This window comes from Zonotrichia leucophrys, chromosome 4 (assembly GCF_028769735.1).
Source record: "Zonotrichia leucophrys gambelii isolate GWCS_2022_RI chromosome 4, RI_Zleu_2.0, whole genome shotgun sequence".
Lineage (NCBI taxonomy): Eukaryota > Metazoa > Chordata > Aves > Passeriformes > Passerellidae > Zonotrichia > Zonotrichia leucophrys.
In genome coordinates this window covers 66409813-66429706 of record NC_088173.1, presented here as the reverse complement: position 1 = coordinate 66429706, position 19894 = coordinate 66409813, and the positions used below count along the sequence as shown (strand labels likewise).

Sequence of the window (19894 nt, the reverse complement as noted above, 5' to 3'; positions counted from 1 at the left end):
TGCTTGTTCTCAAAGCCACGTGTGCCCAACTGAGAGCCCCTTGTTGGCTTCCCTTGCAGGTCACGCGGTGGCAGAGGAGCAGGCCAGGAAGGCCCACCAGCTGTGGCTGTCGGTGGAAGCGCTGAAATACTGCATGAGGTCGGGCACGGGGGACAGTCCCACGGAGCCCCTGGGCAGCGCCGTGCAGGCCATCAAGGCCAGCTGTGCCGACAACGCCTTCACGGAGGCCTTAACGGCGGCGCTGCCGCAGGAGTCGCTGACGCGCGGCGTGTACAGCGAGGAGGCGCTCAGAGCGCGCTTCCACACGGTCCAAAAACTGGCAAAGCGAGTGGCCATGATCGACGAGACCAGGAACAGCCTGTACCAGTACTTCCTGTCCTACCTGCAGTCGCTGCTGGTGTTCCACCCTCAGCAGCTGAAGCCGCCGGCCGAGCTCGGCCCCGACGACCTCGACACGTTTAAGTTACTGTCTTACGCCTCCTACTGCATCGAGCACGGAGACCTGGAGCTGGCGGCCAAATTTGTCAACCAGCTGCGAGGGGAGTCCAGGAGGGTGGCGCACGACTGGCTGACGGAGGCGCGCATGACCCTGGAAACCAAACAGATCGTGGATATCTTGACAGCGTACGCCAGTGCTGTGGGGTTGGGAACAACTCAGGTGCAGTGAGCTGGGAGTGCAGCTTTGCAGGCAGTTCAGCTGTTCTGGGCCAGACAGAAACCCCACCATCTCCTGAGGGTTCAAACAGAGCTGTTGGCAGGGGCTGGAAGCAGTAAATCAAAGCACGGGTACCGTCTTGTTTCCTTGCACTGTATTTAATTTCACCATCTGTTGTATTTTTGTTGGTTTTGAGTTGTCATGACAACCAACTTCAGGAAGCTTCCCTACAATTTGTGTAAGAATTAATGTTTTCCCATCTTACCAAGTGGGCTTGTGATCGAACCAAAATAATGTTTGTAACCTGCCATTAATCATTTGCCACTTTGTCAGCTGAATAAAACAAGACTTCAACCACTTGCTCCTGCTGTTTAAGTCTCCTGTTTAAACATCAACTGCAGTCTGGCAGTACAAAGCTCAGTCTTTCTCCATGACCTGAAGAGTTAAAACTCTAATTTACTTTTTTCAAGAAGCAAGAATTCACTGATGTGATTTATTAATTTGTACAGCATTAAAAAAAAAAAAGAAACCATGTTTGAGTACAGGATATGAACAAAACTGGTGTAAGAGCAGAGCCTGCCCTGGTAGGTTTCTTGTCAGAGCTGCTCTGCTGTAGTTCTAGAACACCAGGTATTTCTACCAGAAAGGTAAATTTGGTTCAACCAGTTTTTGCTGAAGGATTATCAGAATACAGCCAGCTTTAAGGTCAGCCATTTATTAGACAGTTTCCAGCTGTACAAAGTATAATTTAACATCTAGACTGCAACACCTGTCCCAAAACACCACAGGTGCTGAGTATTGCATTACTTCAGTGTTTATATACAGAGCAGTCCTGGTATTTAAGTAGCTCAGCAAAGTTAGATGGAAAGGAGTTACACTGGTGCAGGGTCGAGTGCCAGGAGGCCCATGAGGAATCCTGCTGGGGCTGTGGAAGTCTTGTGGCTGCCTGAGCAGCCCCCAGGGTGCCCAGCAGCCCTCCCCCCTCAGTGATGCTGTTTATCAGGAGTGCTGGGGCAGCCCACGCTGGGTCCCACACTGCCAAGCAGACTGAACAGCTTCCAGCTGGCACGTGAGGACGCTGTCTCGCCAAGCAGGTCCCGTGTCAGAACACTCAGAGCGTTCATCAGGGCTGCAGCAGCTCCCAGAAGCCATTCCTGAGTAATTCCACTCCTTCCAAAGCCTCCTGGTATCGTGGCAACAGCTGCTCCCAGTCTTCCCAAGAGGAAGAGGGACAGCTACTCACGGTCACTGTCACTGCTGTCACTGTCACTGCTGTCACCATCCCACCTGATACTCTCCAGTGCCTTCCTGTGATGTCAAACAGATCAGTCATCAGTCACCTGTGTGACTTGTGCTTGAAAAGAGAGACCCCCAAACCCCAATAGAGAACATTATGGGCTGTCTAATGCCCACTGTCCTCAAAGGACACCCAGCATTTGGTGGAAGCACATCCTCTTGGGAAAGCTCCCCTCCAAGTGCTGAGCCAGCTGTCAGGGGTGCTGGGCTTGTATCTGGCTCCAAACTGGTCCCTCAAGCCCTGATCACCACCTCAGGATCACTGGGCTTGGCTACAGCAGTGAGAGCTGAGCACAAGCCTCAGAAGGTGGCAGCCACAGGCAGGGCTGTACCTGCACCACCCCTGCTTCTCCTGGGCTGCAGCAGTGCCAGACCCAGCTGGGGAAATATTCCAGGAAAGGAAGGCAAGAGCAGGACTGAGCACTGGGTAAGGGTAACCCCACCATGGAAAACTCCCTTCTCTCCTAGGTGGGATGGATGCAGTGTGGAATGAAAACCTGAGGGGCCATTTCAGTCCTGGAGTCAACACACCAAAGCCACTTGTCTGCTCCCTTGTGAGAGAAGCCTTTCCAAAGGCACTGCCCCTCCAAGGCCCTGTCCATGTACCCCTTCAGCAGGAACATGAAACATTCCAACTTACTTCTGTGTTTCAGAGAGTTCAAATTCCTCCTCTGTTCTGCTTTTCAGCCTTTGAGATAAGGGAAGCCCAAGGGATGCTGCCAGCTTTACCATCTTAATTGCCTCATCTGGGCAATTGTTCTGCTTAGCACAGCTCAGGAACTCGTCCATCACTTTGTCACTGCAAAGGCAAGTGGGGACTGTTGTCAGGGTCACAGGAGAGGTGCCCATTAATTTACAGCCCATGCTTTAGAGAGGGAGAAGGTGACATTTTCAGATCTACCAGTTCATCTCTGCTCCTGCCAGGAACTCACCTCTGGTACAGAGGGAAGGCTCTGTGGGAAGTTGGGGAACTTCTGTCCCAGCAGAAGAGAGCAGGCACAGAGTGCCACGAGGTGTGTAGCTTTGGTACCACACACCCTCATGGTGTTCACTGGGGCAAGCTCCAACTTTATTTTAAAAAACCCCACCCAACCAAAACCCATTACTATTCCTTACAAGTTGTGTTACTTCAAACAATTCCTTCCTCCAGAATCCCGAGACAAGCAAGCTGGTGTAACCTAACAGGGAACCACCTCAGATTTAGCATTTGACTTGATAAACTTATCTTCAGAAATCAGGCACCTCTGAAACACCTGTGCTTGGTTAAGGGCATACTGGAATATTTCTGAGCATGTGGGAAATCAGATGTGAGCCCTGCTCAGACTGATTTGCACTGCTGAGTTCATGGCCCAGAGCTTCAGACACCAAGCACTTCACTCCCTCCCACTCTGCACTTTCAACATGTTTGAAACACATTCCAAGACAGAAAGCTCTTGGAATATTTCCACTGGATGAACAAACAGCCACGCTCACAGACAGACACACATTCCTGTTCTGGAAATAAATGGACCTTCACTGTCACTCACAACTGGAGGCTGGACTACCTGACCTCTAAAAGTCCCTTCCATCCCAAACTATTCCTTCATCCCTGAACAGAAATTCAGGATCTCAGCCAAAGGGGAGACTCAGTAACTGGAGAACCTAAAAATACTTACGTGGGAATCCTGTTGATTTTCTGGAAATGCTCCATCATGTTCCTGTTCAAAAGAAAACAAAAGAGTAATTTTAAAACCACACACAACAGGAACACACAGATATTCAGCCTCTTGAATCCACTGAAACACAGGTAAATTCAAATTCATGAAACAATCTTCCCCATGGATCTCATGCTGTATCCTTGCAAATGCAATCTGTACCAGCCAAGCTCAGTGATTAGTTTAACACAAAGTATCTTCAACTCTGCAGAAAATGGTAAGTGTAGCTGCTGGCAATTTGCTTTTAAAATACTACATATTTTTAGTATTTTAAAGACTCCTCTGTTGCTATTTCTTTGTTTCAAATGAATCACTGTACACTGAACATCTGTATTTAAGAGAAAATAGCTCAGAACTTTAAATGAAAGGCTAGATATTTTAACCTGTATTACAAGTTTAGAGCATGTAAGACAGTGAATTCTGTCAGAGTTCTAAAAATAGCCTATTCAGAGTTTTAATTAGGACTGCTGCTAATTAAAAATTTAATTAAACTAATAATCCCTTTATCAGTTTGAATTCCAAAGAGTTCTAAAAATCAAAAATGGCAACTTGTTGGCACTCAGCAGTGCTCAGGGCAGTGATTGTCAGAGCACACCTTGCCATACGCAGCTGTACAAAGCTCTACACACCAGATACTACATCAGTTTCTAAACCATTTTTAACACAGACAACTGTAACTTAGTGTCAAGAAGGAACAATAACAAGATAAAAAAACCCCATCACATTCCCTGCAGGCTTTATCCCCTCCCTTTGTCTGCACTGGCATTCCAAGGCACAGCTTTTGCTGTTTGTGCCTAAGCCTTGAGCTGCAGTGTCAGAGCCCACACGTACCAGGCATCCTGTGTTCTCCCAGCCCTGCAGAACAGCACCACAACGTGGCCCAGAGCACTCCCTGTCCACTCCAGTGGCACCTGCCCCGGCCCAGCAGGCTCATGGACACCTTTGATTTCTTCAGCACACTTGGCAAAGGCCAGCTGAACCTGTGAAAACATTGTGCTGTCAACAACAAAACCTCTGGAATTAGCAGAAGCTTTTCAGGGCAATTTCTCCTGCAGCTCCTATAGGTTTGCTCTGTATGTGGTTTAAATTTGTGAATTAACAGTTGTTACATAGGGAGACAAATCTGTCACTTCTGTCAGGATGGCTGTCCCCACTAGGCAAGCTGTATTCACCTTCAACACCTTCAGCTTGAGAGAGCAACTACTGCAATGAAATCCTTGGCAGCATCCCTGGACTCTGCCCTGTGCTTCCCCAGAGATGTGGCTGCCTGGGCTGCATTATTTCTCCAAACCCTGGGAAGAAGGGATCCTGCTCTGCTAATCTGAGGTTTCTTTGTAGGTTAAGGACAATCCAAGTGGTTTAGCAGGCCTGGATAAGCTCACGTGGATCTGGAAATCTGCAGTGGCAGATGCACTGGACTGGATCCCCAGGACTGACCAGGGATCCAGCATTTACCTACAGCTGGGGAGACACCACTGCTCTCTGCTGAGCTTCTGTGCTGATTCTGGCTGGGACAGAGAGAAATCTCTTTACTTTCCTCTTTCTTACTATGGGGCTGTGTTTTGTATTTAAGATGGGAAGTATGTTAATGACACAGGGATATTTTTGTTATTGCTGGGCAGTGCCTAAAGAGCATCAAGGGAGTGGGCTGGGGGTGCACAAGGTGTGTGGCACAACAAGGAGTTGGGAGGGGACACCTCTGGGACACCCTAAATGCCCAAGGGGTGTTTCAGCCCACAGGATGTCCTGCTGAGCAGATAAAGCTGGGGAAAGGAGGAATGGGGGGTACACTTTCCCCCCACCACCTCACTGGTGGCTGTGTGGGGGCTCAGCTGTTGAGGGGAGTTAGCAGCTTCCTTACCTCACTGGGGTGCTGCTCCCTGCTCATCAGAGACAAGAACTCCTCCAACAGGTCTTGTCTCCTGCTGAAGCCCAGCTGTTTCACATCTGTTTAGGGAGGCAGCAGTTGGTAGGTGTGACCAGAACCCCTGTTCCCAAATCCTGACAACATGGTCAGCACAATTCAACAAGGCAGAACCATTCTCTGTGACTGAGCAGGGCACATTCCCCTTCTTTCCCCTGATTATCAGATGCTGTGCACCAAATACACAAACTAATCTGATTCCTCCTTCCCTTCCCTGCTGGGCTCAGGATTTCTGGGTGACAGCCCAAGCATCCCCTTGACAATGGCCCTCAAGGTGCCTGCACTGAGCAGCCTGGTGGTGGTGACCCTGTCACAGACCAGGGAGGGAACATCATGTGGAAGGGGCTAGCAGCGGGCCTGTTAGCTAAAGGAGGGAGAAGTAAGAAGAAGAAGCAGCTGATAAGGAGCTTTCTCCAAGGCTGTAACCAAGGAGATTGAGAGAAGGAAGATAACAGCATTCTGCAGCTGCATTTTTAGAAAGTTAGGTGGAGTCAGAGTAACTTTTCACCAATGGCATGGTATTGAATTATTGTGGCCAATAGCTAAGGTAGAAGAAGGGTAAACAACTGGAAAGTGTATAAAAGATCAGCCATTTTCATTAATAAACTGTTGCCAAGTGTTACCAACTGAGACTGCCTGTGGTCTCTGTTTAATGTGGTGACACACAGAGCACTGTCTGCAGCATCAGTTACCAGCCCTCAGTGCAACCTGGACCTGAACTGCAGCAGGACACTGAGGCCCACAGCCCCCACAGCCAGAACCCTCCACCACCACCTGCTGAGGACTAAGGAGTGACTCATTTTCATTTTTTGGGGAGCTAGATTAAATCTTATCCAAGGATCTGCAGAGGGTTCAGGTAATTCAATACCACAGGCAAGCACTGCACCTTCTCATGGCTACTCCAAGCAATGGGAAGTTTGCAGGCTTTGCACTGGCTCCAACTTTGCACTGCTCCTGGCATTTGTCAGACAAACTGTGAAGCCATGTGGCCACCACTGACCTTCCCAGACTGAAGGGATCACTTCCAACTGGTTGGCTGCATCCAGTGCTTGAAGGAGGTCCAATATATTTTTAGGGGATGGATAGAAGACCTGAAGAAGGAAGAGAATCATTTCAGTCACCTGTGACTGCTCCATTTCTCCACAGAAAAGCTCTGCAGCTCTTACCATAGTGCACACTTACTGAAGGTGACATTTCTTTGTACCACTTCAACACCACCTCAATTTGCTCCATCATGCACAACAATGAAAAGAATTTCGACCTAGAGAGAAAAAACCATCCTAATTCAGTGATGATTAGATCAAGCAAACTATGAAAGTACCAGCAGATGATGGTGTGCTGATCAGATTTGTACTGCACATCAAGGACATTTCACTGGTTGCCACACTCCATGCCATCAGAAATGCAGCAGTGTTTCTTACAACAGCTCAATGCTGCCACTAGATTATTGGCAGAACTAATCAGACCACTCTGTTTTAAAATATATTAAAAAAGCATTAAAGATTAAAAATCTTCCTGCCTGATGGCAGTTTTAAGGTACCTGAATCTGTTTCAAATGCAGCTTTTGGATATAAGAACTGAACTAAATTAACCTTGTTACTTATGTAAGTTTACAAGACAAGCCTGAATCTTTGATCCAGTGCATTGACTAGGAAAACATCCCTACACAAAGAAATTTTGCTGTTTGGTGTTACCTCCAAAGCTGCCATGCAGGGTACAAAACAGAATGGCAGAACCCACAACTGGCTGTTCCAGCTGGATGGGTATTGAGATAAAACTGATGCTCCACAACACTGGATTTCAGTTCACAGGCCACAAACTGAAAATAAATCCTTAGCAATCACTGCTCTTATGAAAGATCTAATTCCCACACTGGGCACACAATAACAGCTGGTGCTCAGTGTCTGAATCCCAGTTTGTACTGAAGCTGCCTGCAGCAGACAATGCTGAATGCAACCTGCCTGCACTCACCAGTAGCCGTTTGAGCGATCCACATCCAAGAATTTCCAGTTGTCTCCCTTCTCCAGGGCCCTATTTAACTGATAGGCAAGCTTGATATCCTTGAGATCACAGCACTGCAATACACCAGATTTGGGAGCTGTGACCAAATGTAACTCACAAGAGTCACAGAGGTACATGCACAGATCACAGGCATGCAAACACCAGTTAGGGAGCAGTCAAGCAAAGAACTGCAGAATTATGGCAGAAAGGAGGAGGTGATGAGCACAGATGAAAATGGGAGATACTGAAAGCTAAACCTTGTGTGACAGGATGCAAACTCACAGGCAATTCTCCAACAGCTGGAGGGGCTCAAAGGAATTCTGATGGCAAGGAAGAGGCACTTACCACTTGCATGGCCGTGTTAAAGAAGTTGGCTGAAAGGGAGCAAACAAAAGTCTGTTAAATTCAAGCTTCCAAGGAGACACAAACCACTCATTAACCCACCCTCCAGAGGCTGGATGAGGTATGTTCAATTAGAAACCCAGTCTGCAGCTCAGTTTGACAATACAGCAGAGCTCTTTGCTTTCTTGGTCATCTTTGGCATGGCATGAGTTGGGTGGGGATTTTTATACACTTCTAGCAACAACTCAGAGCACAGAAAGAAACAGTTTAGCACATCCAGCAGGACAGAGGCAAAGGAAGGAGGGGTACAACATTCTGGCTATTTCCAGGAATTCTTCCAAAGATAAAAAAGAAAGCTGATGAAGAATGGCTTTCAACACTCCATTAACACCACTTTGGAGACCTTTCTTTGCCAAACCCATCTTCAGATGGAAGCTGAATCTGCTTCCAAACCTACAGAAAGATTTATGAACTTCCCAGGGCAAAGCTGTGGACATACAAATGGCAGAAAGAGCCAGAACCACATGGGATGTTCAGGATATTCCCCTCCTACAGATCCACACTCCAGTTTCCCATGAAGCTTTATTTAATGAAATTTTCTCAACAGGATTAGGAAGAACTAAAATAGGAAAACACACACTACACTTACAGCAAAAACCTGCCATTCACCTGATGTGCATCATTTCATCAAACTACTCCTCCTTAAACTGCTCTTGTAATAACCCTAGGATTTTTAATCACATGGGCTTAAAATGCTCATTGACACAAGCTACACACCTGCTTTCACACAGAGGCCAGTGCAGCAATGCACAGCACAATTCCCAACACTGGAATCTGCCCTTTGTCTCCAGAAATACCAGCAGGGCCTGAGAGAATCAAGCTGCATGCATTTATCCTGGCCTGGTAAAACCACCAGACATTCACAGGTACCTTTTCACCCAAGCTTGAAGTCCTTACCATCATCAGGGTCCTGAGCAGTGAAACTTCGCTTTTCAACCTCATTTAACACCTCAGAGATGATGTCTGATGACTGAGCTTCAACTGTGGGACAAAGAGACAACATCACATCTCAGCTGTGCCAAGCACTTCCTTGTGAACAGCATCAGTCTGCAAATACACTACAAAATTGGGAACAAGCAACATAATTTTAAACAAATATAATTTCCATGGTGCTCCATACCAGCTGCAATTTAATTTGCTCTAAAATTTGCCCTGCTATTGTCAGATTTCCACATCAGGAGGACAGATTCAGAAAGACAGAAGTGCTTTCTAGCAAGGAATCAAACAGGCCTGGAAGTTTGTCTGTTAGAAGTTGCACTAGAAAAAGCAAATATTTATACTTTTATATAATATACTTTTGAAGTATAATATATAAATATATTTTTAAATATAAATAAACCAACAAAAATTTAAAAGGGGGAAAACCAAAACTAAATAAACACCTGAACTCCAGAACCAAACCTCTAGAAACTCCAAAGCAATTCCTTTACATTTCTTAAAACACAAGGACTGCAGTTATGGCTACTTTGCCTATTCTCTTCCTATAGCCAAAAATCTGTGGGCATGAGATCTTAAACAGTTGGGTTCCTGTTTCTAACACAGCTGTTTTTCATGCCAGCTCTAATGCAGGAAAACAAACTCCTGTGAGTGGCACATGAAATCCCACACTGAGGTCAGAGCCAGCCTCCACAGTGACTGAGCAGCTTTTGCTCCCTGGATGAGGTTATCCTTTTTTAGCACCCAAGCAGAACCAGGCAGCACAGGGAACACTAAGATCACACCCATTAAAAGTTGTCTTTCAGGCCATAAGTGAACTGCCTTCACCCATCACATGTGAGAGCATCAGAGCAGCTGCCACAGCAGGCAGGTTGGTGCCACACCTACCGCCTCTGTAATACACCGAGAGCAGATGGTCATAGGATGCCAGGCTGGGCTCTGCAAAGAGAAACATTCAGTCACTGCCACACTCCTGTGAGCTCTGTGCCACTGCTCCACTTCAGGCTGCCCCTCCAGGCAGGCAGCATGCATAAATGTACTCTGATACCCCTCCCTGCCCACCCTAATGCTGGGCCAGACCCACCACACACGCCAGGGAGAGGGGATATCCAACACTGTTCCACCAGCTGGAGCATCCTGTTTCTATGGGGGAGCAGCCAAGCTTCCCTGCTCTAAATTAAAATCAGAAATACTTCACAATATTTCCCTTTTGCACATGAATGTAATCTTTAGCCTATTGTCATGGTGACACAGAGACTGCACTTAGGGGGAAGCAGTGGCTCAGAACCAGGAGGGTTCATCGTGAGGACCCCCCGGCCCCAGGGGGTTGGAAAAATATGGGGGGGACAGATGTCCCAAAGCAGAGACTGTGCCTTTTTGGAGTGAGACAAGGCATCCTTGAAAGACAACCCTAAAAGCAGCTCTGGCCATGCACGGTGGTGAGAGCACTGGGCATGGAAGGAAGATGTCACAAGCGGCAAAAGGACTTTCCGGGCGGTGCCGAAGTGACAGGGAAGCACACGAGGTTTCAGTGTGTTCCCAGGAGAAGCCTATAGAACAAGAAGGACTCCTTTCCTCTTCATGAACTGAAGTTTGAGTATACTAAAGTGTGGGGCCAAGGCTGGGCAGTTGGAGTTTTGGGAGAATGTATCGGATTGGGAAAGTCAGGTAGTGGGGAGGAGGAAAGTGGTTTTTTTGTAAGGTTTTCAATTTTTTTTCTTTTCCTTATAGTTTTTCCCTATTTTCCTGTAGTTTAGGTAATAAAGTGTTCTTTATGTTTAAGCTGGAGCCTGTTTTGCTTATTCCTGGTCACATCTCACAGCAGACACCAGGGTGAGGGCATTTTCATGGGGGGCACTGGATCTGTGCCAGGCTCAAACCATGACACCTATCAACAAGTTTGTTACTGGGGCAAAGCACAGCCCACAGGACATCAAATCAATTCTGCAGATATTCTCTGTTTCTACAATACTTATTTGGAAGAAAAAAATCATCATCTAGGTGAAGAGCTTTTTTCTGTAGAGATGTAGATGTATAGACCTGAAGTGGCTTAGGTGGCTTGTGAAGTTCCCTGGAGTCAGGGAATCACCACCATGTTGTGGTGCTGAACTCCTGTGTGAACTGCTCTGTTCTGGAGATGGCACTGGAATATCAATAAATACTATATAAAATAATAATACATATTTATATATATATTAATATATTAATATATAATATTAATACTGCATACAATAAATACTCTGGTTCTCTTACCTATATCAAGTGCTTCCATTTCCTTTAATACAAATAAAGACATACTTCTGCCCACACCACCACATCTTCTCAGGCTCTTCAGTACAGAGTTAAAAGTTAGCAGAGTTGGTTGTACCTTCTGTTGAGCCATGTGAGTCAGCAAGTCCTTAAAACAAAATTCCCAAATTCTTAGTGCTACAAATATTATGGATCACAGTTCAGCTTTCAGGTGGGTTATACATACATTTCCTCAACCTAAGCCTTCTTACCCACTTCAAGTGAACAACTCTGCTTTAACTGATTATTTAATCAGTACTATCTAATTTTTAATGACCAAACCCCAAGGCTACATTACATCAGAATAAATTCTGGAGAATTGTCTCTAGAACATAATGGAACATTTTTATAACTACACAATATTTTTCTTTACTGAAGTGTCATTAAAACTCAAAATTCCATTTCTGTCACAACGCCATGAATTGAAATCCAGAGTTTTAATCTAAAATTGTTCATTTATTTTACCTCCCAGCAGTAATTTCCCCAATCACTTTCTGTCCAGGCAGTTCCTGGATCAGATAAGTTCTCACAAGGGAAATTACTCTGCAAAGGCAAGACTGGATTTTTCACATTTGCCACTCCTCCATAGTTACCTTTTCTGTTTAAACTCCTGTACTTCCTTTACAGCAGAGATTACTATCTGGGGACAAAGGTCTTGCTTTTGGTCTTTCAACAGCTGCAAAATTATACTAATAAGGCAGATCCTTATTAGTAAAAGAGCCCACTCTTACCACTTCCCCACCTCTTTTGCTCTACCCTCCTTACCTTGGCTAATTCCCATCTTTCTACGAATTTGTCCTTTAGATACGGGACTGCTCTGATCAGTGCATTGAAGGTGTGCACATCAGCTGGAAAATGTAAGATAATCAATTTAAATGACAATTCACAGCCTACAGGAAACAGTTTGAAACAGTTTGTTCTAGCATGGCTCAGTTTCTGGCAAAGTCTCATGCAAACCTGTTTCCAGAGAGCCAGCCCCACGCCAGCTGCACTGAATTCCCAGGTTGCATTCAGCTCCCATGATGCAGCTGAGGTCCGTACCCCTGCGCCAATCATCACTGCCATGAACAAACTGTGCCCAACAAAGCCCAGCCAGGACACACTCACCCTTGTGCCTTTCATTCAGCAGGTCTATGTACATGTCATAAGCTTTAGAATAAGCCCCGTGCTGTGAAAACAAAATTAAACCATCTCTGAGTATGTGAGATCTGAAAAGCTGAAAAAAATCCCAGCACTGAAGAATGACTTTACCTTCACCATGCCACGGATCATTGTGCAATAGGAGTGTGCATTCCTCTCTGGCATTATCTTAAATATCCTTTCAGCATGGTTGTTCTCCCTAGAACCAGTGAAGATAAAGATAAATGTTAAAGATAATTGTTAAAGAACCAAATAAAAGACACTCTTAGAAGGATTCAACATAAGGGCTGTACCCCCAAAGACTGACATTCACATATCACACTTGTGATACTTGAAACTATTCTACAATCACCTACCAGATTTCCATGAACACTTTATAAGAACAGCAAACACAGGTTTATTTAACAAGACTTAGGTCTGTTCTATAAGAACAGAAGTGCACAACCCATGGAATATGGGAATATTGGTAACATTTTCTCTACCTCCATCTGGGGCCAGGCTGTGCACCTCTTCGAAATTGTCTCTTTGGAGTTTTCTGTTCTGAAGCATCCACCTGGGGAGATTCGTGCAAAAAGAAGTTTCTCAGAGTTAAATTACGATTTAACATCAAATGCCATGACTTGCTAACAAAACTGAAGTTCAGCAGTGTGGAACAAAGGTGGTTTTGAATGTGTTATATAAGAATAATTTCTATCACAACATTCAGGAAGCAACAGCTAGACTGAGAATAATGTTTATGTTATTAAACATATTAAGAGCTTTACACAAACTACTGCTGCTGCTAGGTCAGTCATGGAATTTAGTAACAGAAATATCTCCTGGGAATGTTGACTGCATCTGATCCACCTCATGGCATCTCCCACACAGACAGTACAAAAACCTTGATGTCACCTCGATATACTCCCAACTATGTACGAATAAATAGAGATCAACAAGTTTTCCATACCCCTGGTTCTTCCAAATCCTCTTTTTCTTCCTGCTCTTTTTCAGGAGTAGGTTCACCATCTCCATAGAAGCATAACAAATCTAAAAGGCTGTTTGTGGTCTCCAGAGACACAAGGGTGCCTTTAGAAAATGAGAATTTATGACAGTCAGAGAAAGCAAAGAGCTCACCACTCTACAGCCATATCAGGAACCCTCTGAACACCACTTTGCTCCCTTCCAACACAAAGACATTCTCTGGCAAGTCCCTAACCCTGCTGTGACACCAGTACTGCCACAAACCCAGCCATCACAGGACACAATTTCAACACTGAACTAGAGAATGTTTTTCTACTGAAGCCACTGAAAGAGTAGAGTTTTCCTGATCAAGTTTTCCTGAAAGAGCAGAGTTTTCCTGATCAAGTTTTCCTGAAAGAGTAGAGTTTTCCTGATCAAGTAGAAGGAAGTGACAGCTCTCAGCCAGAACTGTGAAGCAGCACAAGCCCAACACAGCATCTGAAATTTCTAGTGCTTGTCATAACTCTTCCTAGGACACATCCCACTGTGAAGAACACTCTGCATGTTTCACTTTCTATGAAACATTCAAAATCAACAGAAGTATTTAATCTGCTTTCTCTTCAAGAAGCCAATTGTTCTCCTTATCACCAAAGTGACATGTCAGACAAGCAGTGGCTAAGATTCTCCAGCAATTCTAGAGAATTCCACTTCACCAGACCAGAGTCAGCTGTGAAAGAAACAACAGGCACACAATTGTCTCCATAGCCTGTGGCAGCTGCTGAGGTATTTCTGGCCCAATTTAAGCAGAGCTCCAGCACAACAGCTGGCAGGTGAGCACACACCTGCCTGCAGGAGCTGATCAAACATGTCCACAGACTCCTTCACCATCCTGAGGTGGACGCGCTCCCGCAGAGCCTCCTCGCTCACTCCTTCAGCCCGAGGGGTGACGGGCTGGGGCATCAGGCTCTGAAACAAACAGGGCAAGTTGGTCACAAGCTCAAACCTTCTCTATATATCCTTTTTCTTCACCCAATGCACTGCTTGCAGCCTACCAACAGCAGTGCTTTTGGTGATGAAGGACCACACACATCCTCATCCCTCACTTTGTGCCAGGAAGGAACACCTAAAAACTGTGGGATCTCAGCACCTCAGTCCTGAGGTGCCGAGTCACCGAGACCACCCTTGGGGGGCTCGGGAGTCCTGGAATGTTCCAGAAGTGTCTGGTGGCTGGACTTTGATCCTACACAGGAGACGACACCTGTATGAGGATAGGAGGGTTTCACCGGGGTGAATGGTGAAGGGATTGGTTAATTAGAGAGTGAAACACAGGGTTTAGGATTTCTGTACAGGGGGGTTTAGAGAAGTAAGATGGAGGAATTGGGGCGTGTCCTGTCCTTCTTCTTCTTCTTCTTCTCCTCCATCTTCTGTGGTGATGGTGGCACTTTGGGATTGGTCATTACTAAAAGTGCACCCAGCAATAAGAATAAATGGTATTGGGGAAAAATGATAAATATTGTACACGTAACTATGGGTATAAAGATAGGTGACTGTCCGGAGGGCAGCACAGTGTGCTCATGGCTGACTGCTGAGCAGAGCTCTGTCGGGCTGAAAGAAAATCTTTTAGATAAACAATTAATAAACATAAAAACCGAAAGAAGAACTGAAGCCTCTTCTCGTCCTTCGATACGCGGGTGCCCCAAGGCCACTCCGGGCCTTTCCAGGCCATCCAAACAGCCGAAAACCGGACAAAAAACCACTGCTTTTCTTGCTTTTATCTCAAGAACCTGATATGATACTGAAAAATGTCCACTACAAAAACATAATGGAAATACAGCACTGTCTTCATACTGTCTGCAAAACAGTTTAAAAGTTATCCTTTTATCTTAGTTTTGGACCAGTCCAACAGTAAATTTCAGTGACAAAGCACAAATACAATGAAAATAAAGAACAAAAAGCTTACTGGTACGTTGGGCTCTGCAAAAGTCTTGTCAAAATACTGAGGAAAGTTCTTTATGATGTACTTTGCAGCATTTCTCCCAGACTCCTTTGACACGGCATACAGACGCTGCACAGAAATGAGACAGAACAAGATGGAGAAAAACACAGATTACAAGGCTGAGAATTAGAAGAAACATTTCATTTAACAGTGAACACTCTGATGGGATCAAATTAAACTCATGTAATTTTCAACTTACTAGAATGACAGGGACAACATTCCAGATAAACCTTCTGGTATTGATGCCAGTAAAAGAATCTCTAACTTTAAATGCCATTGAATTCTACTTCCTTGTTACTTAGTCAAGGAACACAATTCAGACATCTGAAATGCTGCACTACTACCTCAAGCTCAAAAACATTTCATTTTAGAGAGAAGAGAAAATTCTGAAAGCAATCTGATACCTAATTTTCTTTTGCAATCAAAACCAGGCTTCAATTAGGTAGGAGTATTCACAGCCTAGACAAAGGCAGGAGGAAGCTATCAAGGAAGTGAAAGGAAATACCTACAGAATTAGCTGCATTTCTTGGCATCAGGAAAGGGTCATCCTGGAACATGTAATGAGCAGCAGTAGGATCCTGTAGGAAGAAGAGCCCAGCAATGAGAAGTTTACAGTGATGTGCACAGCCACAACACACTGCCTCATGGAATTTAGGGCACAAGGAATTCTTCCATCATAACCATCACCAATGGAAGTTCCTCTTGTTCAAAAAGAGGAAATAATTTTAAAAAATGTTTGGAAATAATTTCAAAAATGTTTCCATTTTACACACACCCTTGCAGGCTAATATGGTGACAGAAGGGTCCTGCCTATAATGTATCAAGCAGTGAGTGCCCTGCAAAGTAGGACCCCAAATGTAAGAGTCTTGGGAAGCTGGTGGGACTTGGCAAGTTTTGATTCAATTCCCAGAATTCAAGTTAGATGGGATTTAAGAACAGCATCACAGCATTTCCAGGTTTTGCCCAGCAAGAGCAGACACTCCTTGCACTTTCTAAAGCTTTTCTGGACTGAGATTGGGAAGGACATTCTGGATTGGGAAGGAACTGGTGAAGGAGCTTGCTCCCTGTGGTGGTGAAAGCCTTAGCAAAGCACTGCAGCTCTCTCTTAGCACATGAATGAGGCTTTAAGGACACAGCAAAACCCCCTGAGCCAAAGGGAAAACCCTGATGTGACAGTTCCATCTCTCATTTATGGCCAAAGCAGAAATTAAAGGGCTCCTGAGCACCAGGGTGTTGCACAGAAGGGACCCCTGAGCCACCTCCAAGCCCACAGAAGCACTCACCCTGTTGACAGTAGAGGCCAAGGTCTGGAGCACGGCGAGTTTATCCCTAAGCACAAAGGACTTGGGTTAATTCCCACCTGCAGACTTGGAATGCTGGGCATGACTTTGCTTGGAGAACCAGCACAGGATTATCCTAACCCACAAGGATTTTCAGCTCTAGGAAATAATGTTTCTGCTGCACTAAGAAAACATCACTTCTCACAAAGAAAGATAAAATGCAAAATGGTCTTGGTTCTTAAACAACCCCAAGAAAAAAAATCTTGAGGAAAACCAGAAGAGCATCTGTGTTTACAGCTCTTACTCCTGCCCTTATAATACGTTATCAAAGAAATATCCTAGGGGAGAAACATTCATTCCAAGAAAATAATTCCTTGGAATGTTGCTCCTAGAGCATCTCCAAGGGTAAATATATTAAGTCTCTCTACAAGACATGTCTTTGCAAGAAGAAATAAACCAAACCAAACCCAGGTATCTCAGGACTCCTGTGCCTGTGGAACCTTAAGACTTTTGCTGTTTCAAGCAAACAAGGAAAGGCCAGTGAAAGTGTTTGGTGAAGGTGGCCTTACTTCAGGTTTACATGCTGACACCATTTGACCATAAATTTAATTTTTGCTGTAGAGTCATGAAATTCTATCTTAAGTGCTCCCAACCAAACAGGTTTTGTTCAGTTGTGTGATTTCTAAGGATTTATTCAGTTATCAACAATTAAGTTTTATTTTGCTGAAGAAACACTTTCACATGCAAACACCCAAATGAACTTGGGTTTACAGATCTTTAGCAAATGTGATCTTTTACAAAGAAATAGAACCATGCTTAAAAATGCACTTGTTGCAAGTGCTTTTAAAAGAAATGTCAGGAATGCAGTGTGCATGATCTGCAGAGTAAAAATCAAGAGTATTCACAGAGCTCCAAATCAGCAGGAAAACCCCTAGTGGGACATTGCATCAAGGAATACAGGAACCTCAATTTTCTTTTTCAGGTTTGGTGACAGACTACATTTAGCTGTCAAACACTGATTTTCTTTTCAAGTGAAGATTCCAGAAGTAAACACTCACCACGTTTTCCTTCGGGGGAGCACAATTTCTTCTTGAGTTACTGTGAGAAACAATATTAAAAAGTTCATTAGAAACAAAGGGATGCCCAAAGAAAATTCTGACCCCATAAGTTGTAGCATAGTGGGGTCAATCCTTCTCCCAAGTGATAGGGACAAGTGCAAATGGCCTCAAGCTGCACCAGGTGAAGTTTGGATTTGATATCAGGAAAAAATCTCTTCCCTGAAAGGCTTGTCAAGCACTGGAACAGGGGAGTGGTGGAGTCACCATCCCTGGAAGGATTTAAGAATGTTCATGTGAAGTGATCCAGCTGAAAGTACTAAAACAAGGATTTTAAAACAGTCCAACACAGGCTCATGGAGCTGCACAACTCAGTTCATGCTCTTGGAGCATGGAGCTGATGGGTGATAAGGTAAGGAATCAAGATAATCCAGGACATTTATGCACAAAGAAGACAGGGAGAGAAAATAAAAGGAGGGGAGAGAGGGTGTTTACATCACCTTTATCTCCTGTATTCTTTGGAGACCAAAGAACATATGCAAGGAACCAGTAATGAAGCCAACTCACCTTGTGGATTGTCCACAGTCTTCCCCAGAGCAGGACTACTTGAAGAGCTCCTATAAACAACCAGGGGTTGGTATTTATGGCAGTCACAGTAAAACAGCAAAAGTAGAGCAGTGAAATCCCATACTACAGGTTAGAATTAACTAAAACATTAGAGGGAACTGGAGTGCATTAGAGTAACTGGCAATGTTGTACTCTTATTAACTCCAAATTATTGCCACAAAACTTATATTTGATATTTCTCTTAAGGCTCTGGTTTCAAGGGACAAGAGGTTGTATGCGAAAAATTTTACTACGAAAAAAAATCTGTAATTTTTTAATATTGGGGTACAGTGTTTTTAAAGTAGTTTTCACAAACTAGTGCAGCTTAGAAAATCACAGACATCAATCAGAAAAGATTCTTTATGCTTTAGAGACAGGATCATGCTAAAAACAGCACTTAAAAAAAACAACTTTAGACACAAGTAGTGTTCACAGAAGGAGAAAACCCAGAGTAATGATGCAGCCCTGGTGAGATGCAGATGCCCAGGTGTCTCTACAGAGGTGTGGAAGCTCCTCACAAAAGCACAGCACACTCACACCATGGACTCTGCTGAGTACCACAGAGCACTGCTTCAAGCCTTGCTCACCACTGTTCACATTTCACTGCTTTCAACACAAACTAAGGCTTGTGTTAAAATGCTTGTACTCATTTTGCTCATGAAGGAAGCTAACAGCAAAGCTTTCCTGCAGCCCTGGCCTTCAGGGCCTCCACGCTGACCTTGGCCCTGAGGGAGAGGCTGTCAGGTGCAGCCACAGCTCGGTGCTTCACCGTGCCACTGCACAGCTGCTCCTGGGAAGGCTCACAAACTCATTAAATATGATTTTGCCATCCCAAAAATGAGTAACGATTACCCAGTGAAGTGGAACCTTTTCATTTGAGAAGGCCCCTAAACAAAAACATTGCGTAAAATCATGGAATGTTAAGGTGTTGGAAGGAACCTTTAAGATCTTGTTCCACTAAACCAGGCTGCTCCAAGCCCCATCCCATCTGCCCTCGAACACTGACAGGGTTGGGGCATCCATAACTTTGCTGAGCAACCGGACAGTGTTTCACCACTCGTACAATAAAAAATTTATTCCCAATAGCTAATCTAAACTTCTCCTTTTTCGATCTGTACTTATTATTCGTTGTTACTCCAATCACTACAATTCCTGACCAAAAGTCCCTCTCTGGTTTCTTGGCAGGCCCCCTTCAGTTTTGGGGTCTATACGCAAAATTCCCCTCTCAGGCTCAACAGCCCCAGCTTCCTCAGCCTCCATAAAGCGCTCATTCGCTTTTTCGTGAGATTCACCTCTAGGAATCTCTTAAACGCTCCAACTCTCTCCCGAGGATGCTCCGAGCCGCCTCAAACCAGGGAAGATCCCGGGAAAGGCGTTTAAAAGCAGATAAAAGCCCCACAAAAGGCGCTCCCTCCCTCCACACCACCCCGGCCACGCCGGGCACCGCGCACTGCGCCTGCGCAGCCTTTCCCGCATCACTCCCCGCACCGCCCGCCCGTCCGTTCTTCCCCGGTGCCGCCGCCGCCGCCCATTCCTTCCTCCCGGCGGTCTCTCACCGGTAGCTCTCCCGCCCGCCCGGGAGGCGACACCGCCGGCCCAGCCACAGCGCCCGCTGCCAGCAGCCAGCCCCGACCCGCCTGGCCGCCATGGCCCGCGCTGGCCTCTGGGAAGGGGGGCGGCA

The 19894-nt window shown here is 45.3% G+C and overlaps 2 protein-coding genes and 1 non-coding gene across 5 annotated transcripts in view; 1 reads left to right on the top strand and 2 right to left on the bottom strand.

Annotated features, from left to right (window-relative positions):
- IMMT (inner membrane mitochondrial protein) overlaps positions 1–1016 on the top strand; it is a 23318-nt gene extending 22302 nt beyond the window's left edge. For both annotated transcript variants that reach the window (XM_064711979.1, XM_064711978.1), the window contains one exon: positions 60–1016. In XM_064711979.1, coding sequence (XP_064568049.1) covers positions 60–667 — 608 coding nt within the window. In that variant the 3' untranslated portion in view covers positions 668–1016. The remainder of the gene's footprint in view (positions 1–59) is intronic.
- On the bottom strand, positions 1004–19894 carry PTCD3 (pentatricopeptide repeat domain 3). 2 transcript variants are annotated; one of them, XM_064711981.1, is made up of 24 exons: positions 19770–19894; positions 18175–18224; positions 17611–17650; positions 16556–16601; positions 15782–15850; positions 15237–15341; positions 14119–14242; positions 13284–13402; positions 12820–12890; positions 12449–12536; positions 12305–12365; positions 11963–12045; positions 11162–11306; positions 9797–9847; positions 8870–8953; positions 7916–7944; positions 7541–7644; positions 6752–6830; positions 6570–6660; positions 5507–5592; positions 4477–4625; positions 3607–3648; positions 2592–2750; positions 1004–1963 (listed from the first exon to the last, which is right to left on the bottom strand). In XM_064711981.1, the coding sequence occupies exons 1-24, from the start codon at positions 19859–19861 to the stop codon at positions 1891–1893; spliced, it is 2040 nt and encodes a 679-aa protein (XP_064568051.1). In that variant the 5' UTR covers positions 19862–19894; the 3' UTR covers positions 1004–1890. The 2 variants fall into 2 exon arrangements, with proteins under 2 accessions (XP_064568051.1, XP_064568052.1); XM_064711982.1 differs by lacking the exon at positions 19770–19894 and adding an exon at positions 19506–19561.
- On the bottom strand, positions 12122–12262 carry LOC135447546 (small nucleolar RNA SNORD94). The gene has a single exon (XR_010440197.1). It is a non-coding gene; the product is annotated as a small nucleolar RNA SNORD94 (small nucleolar RNA).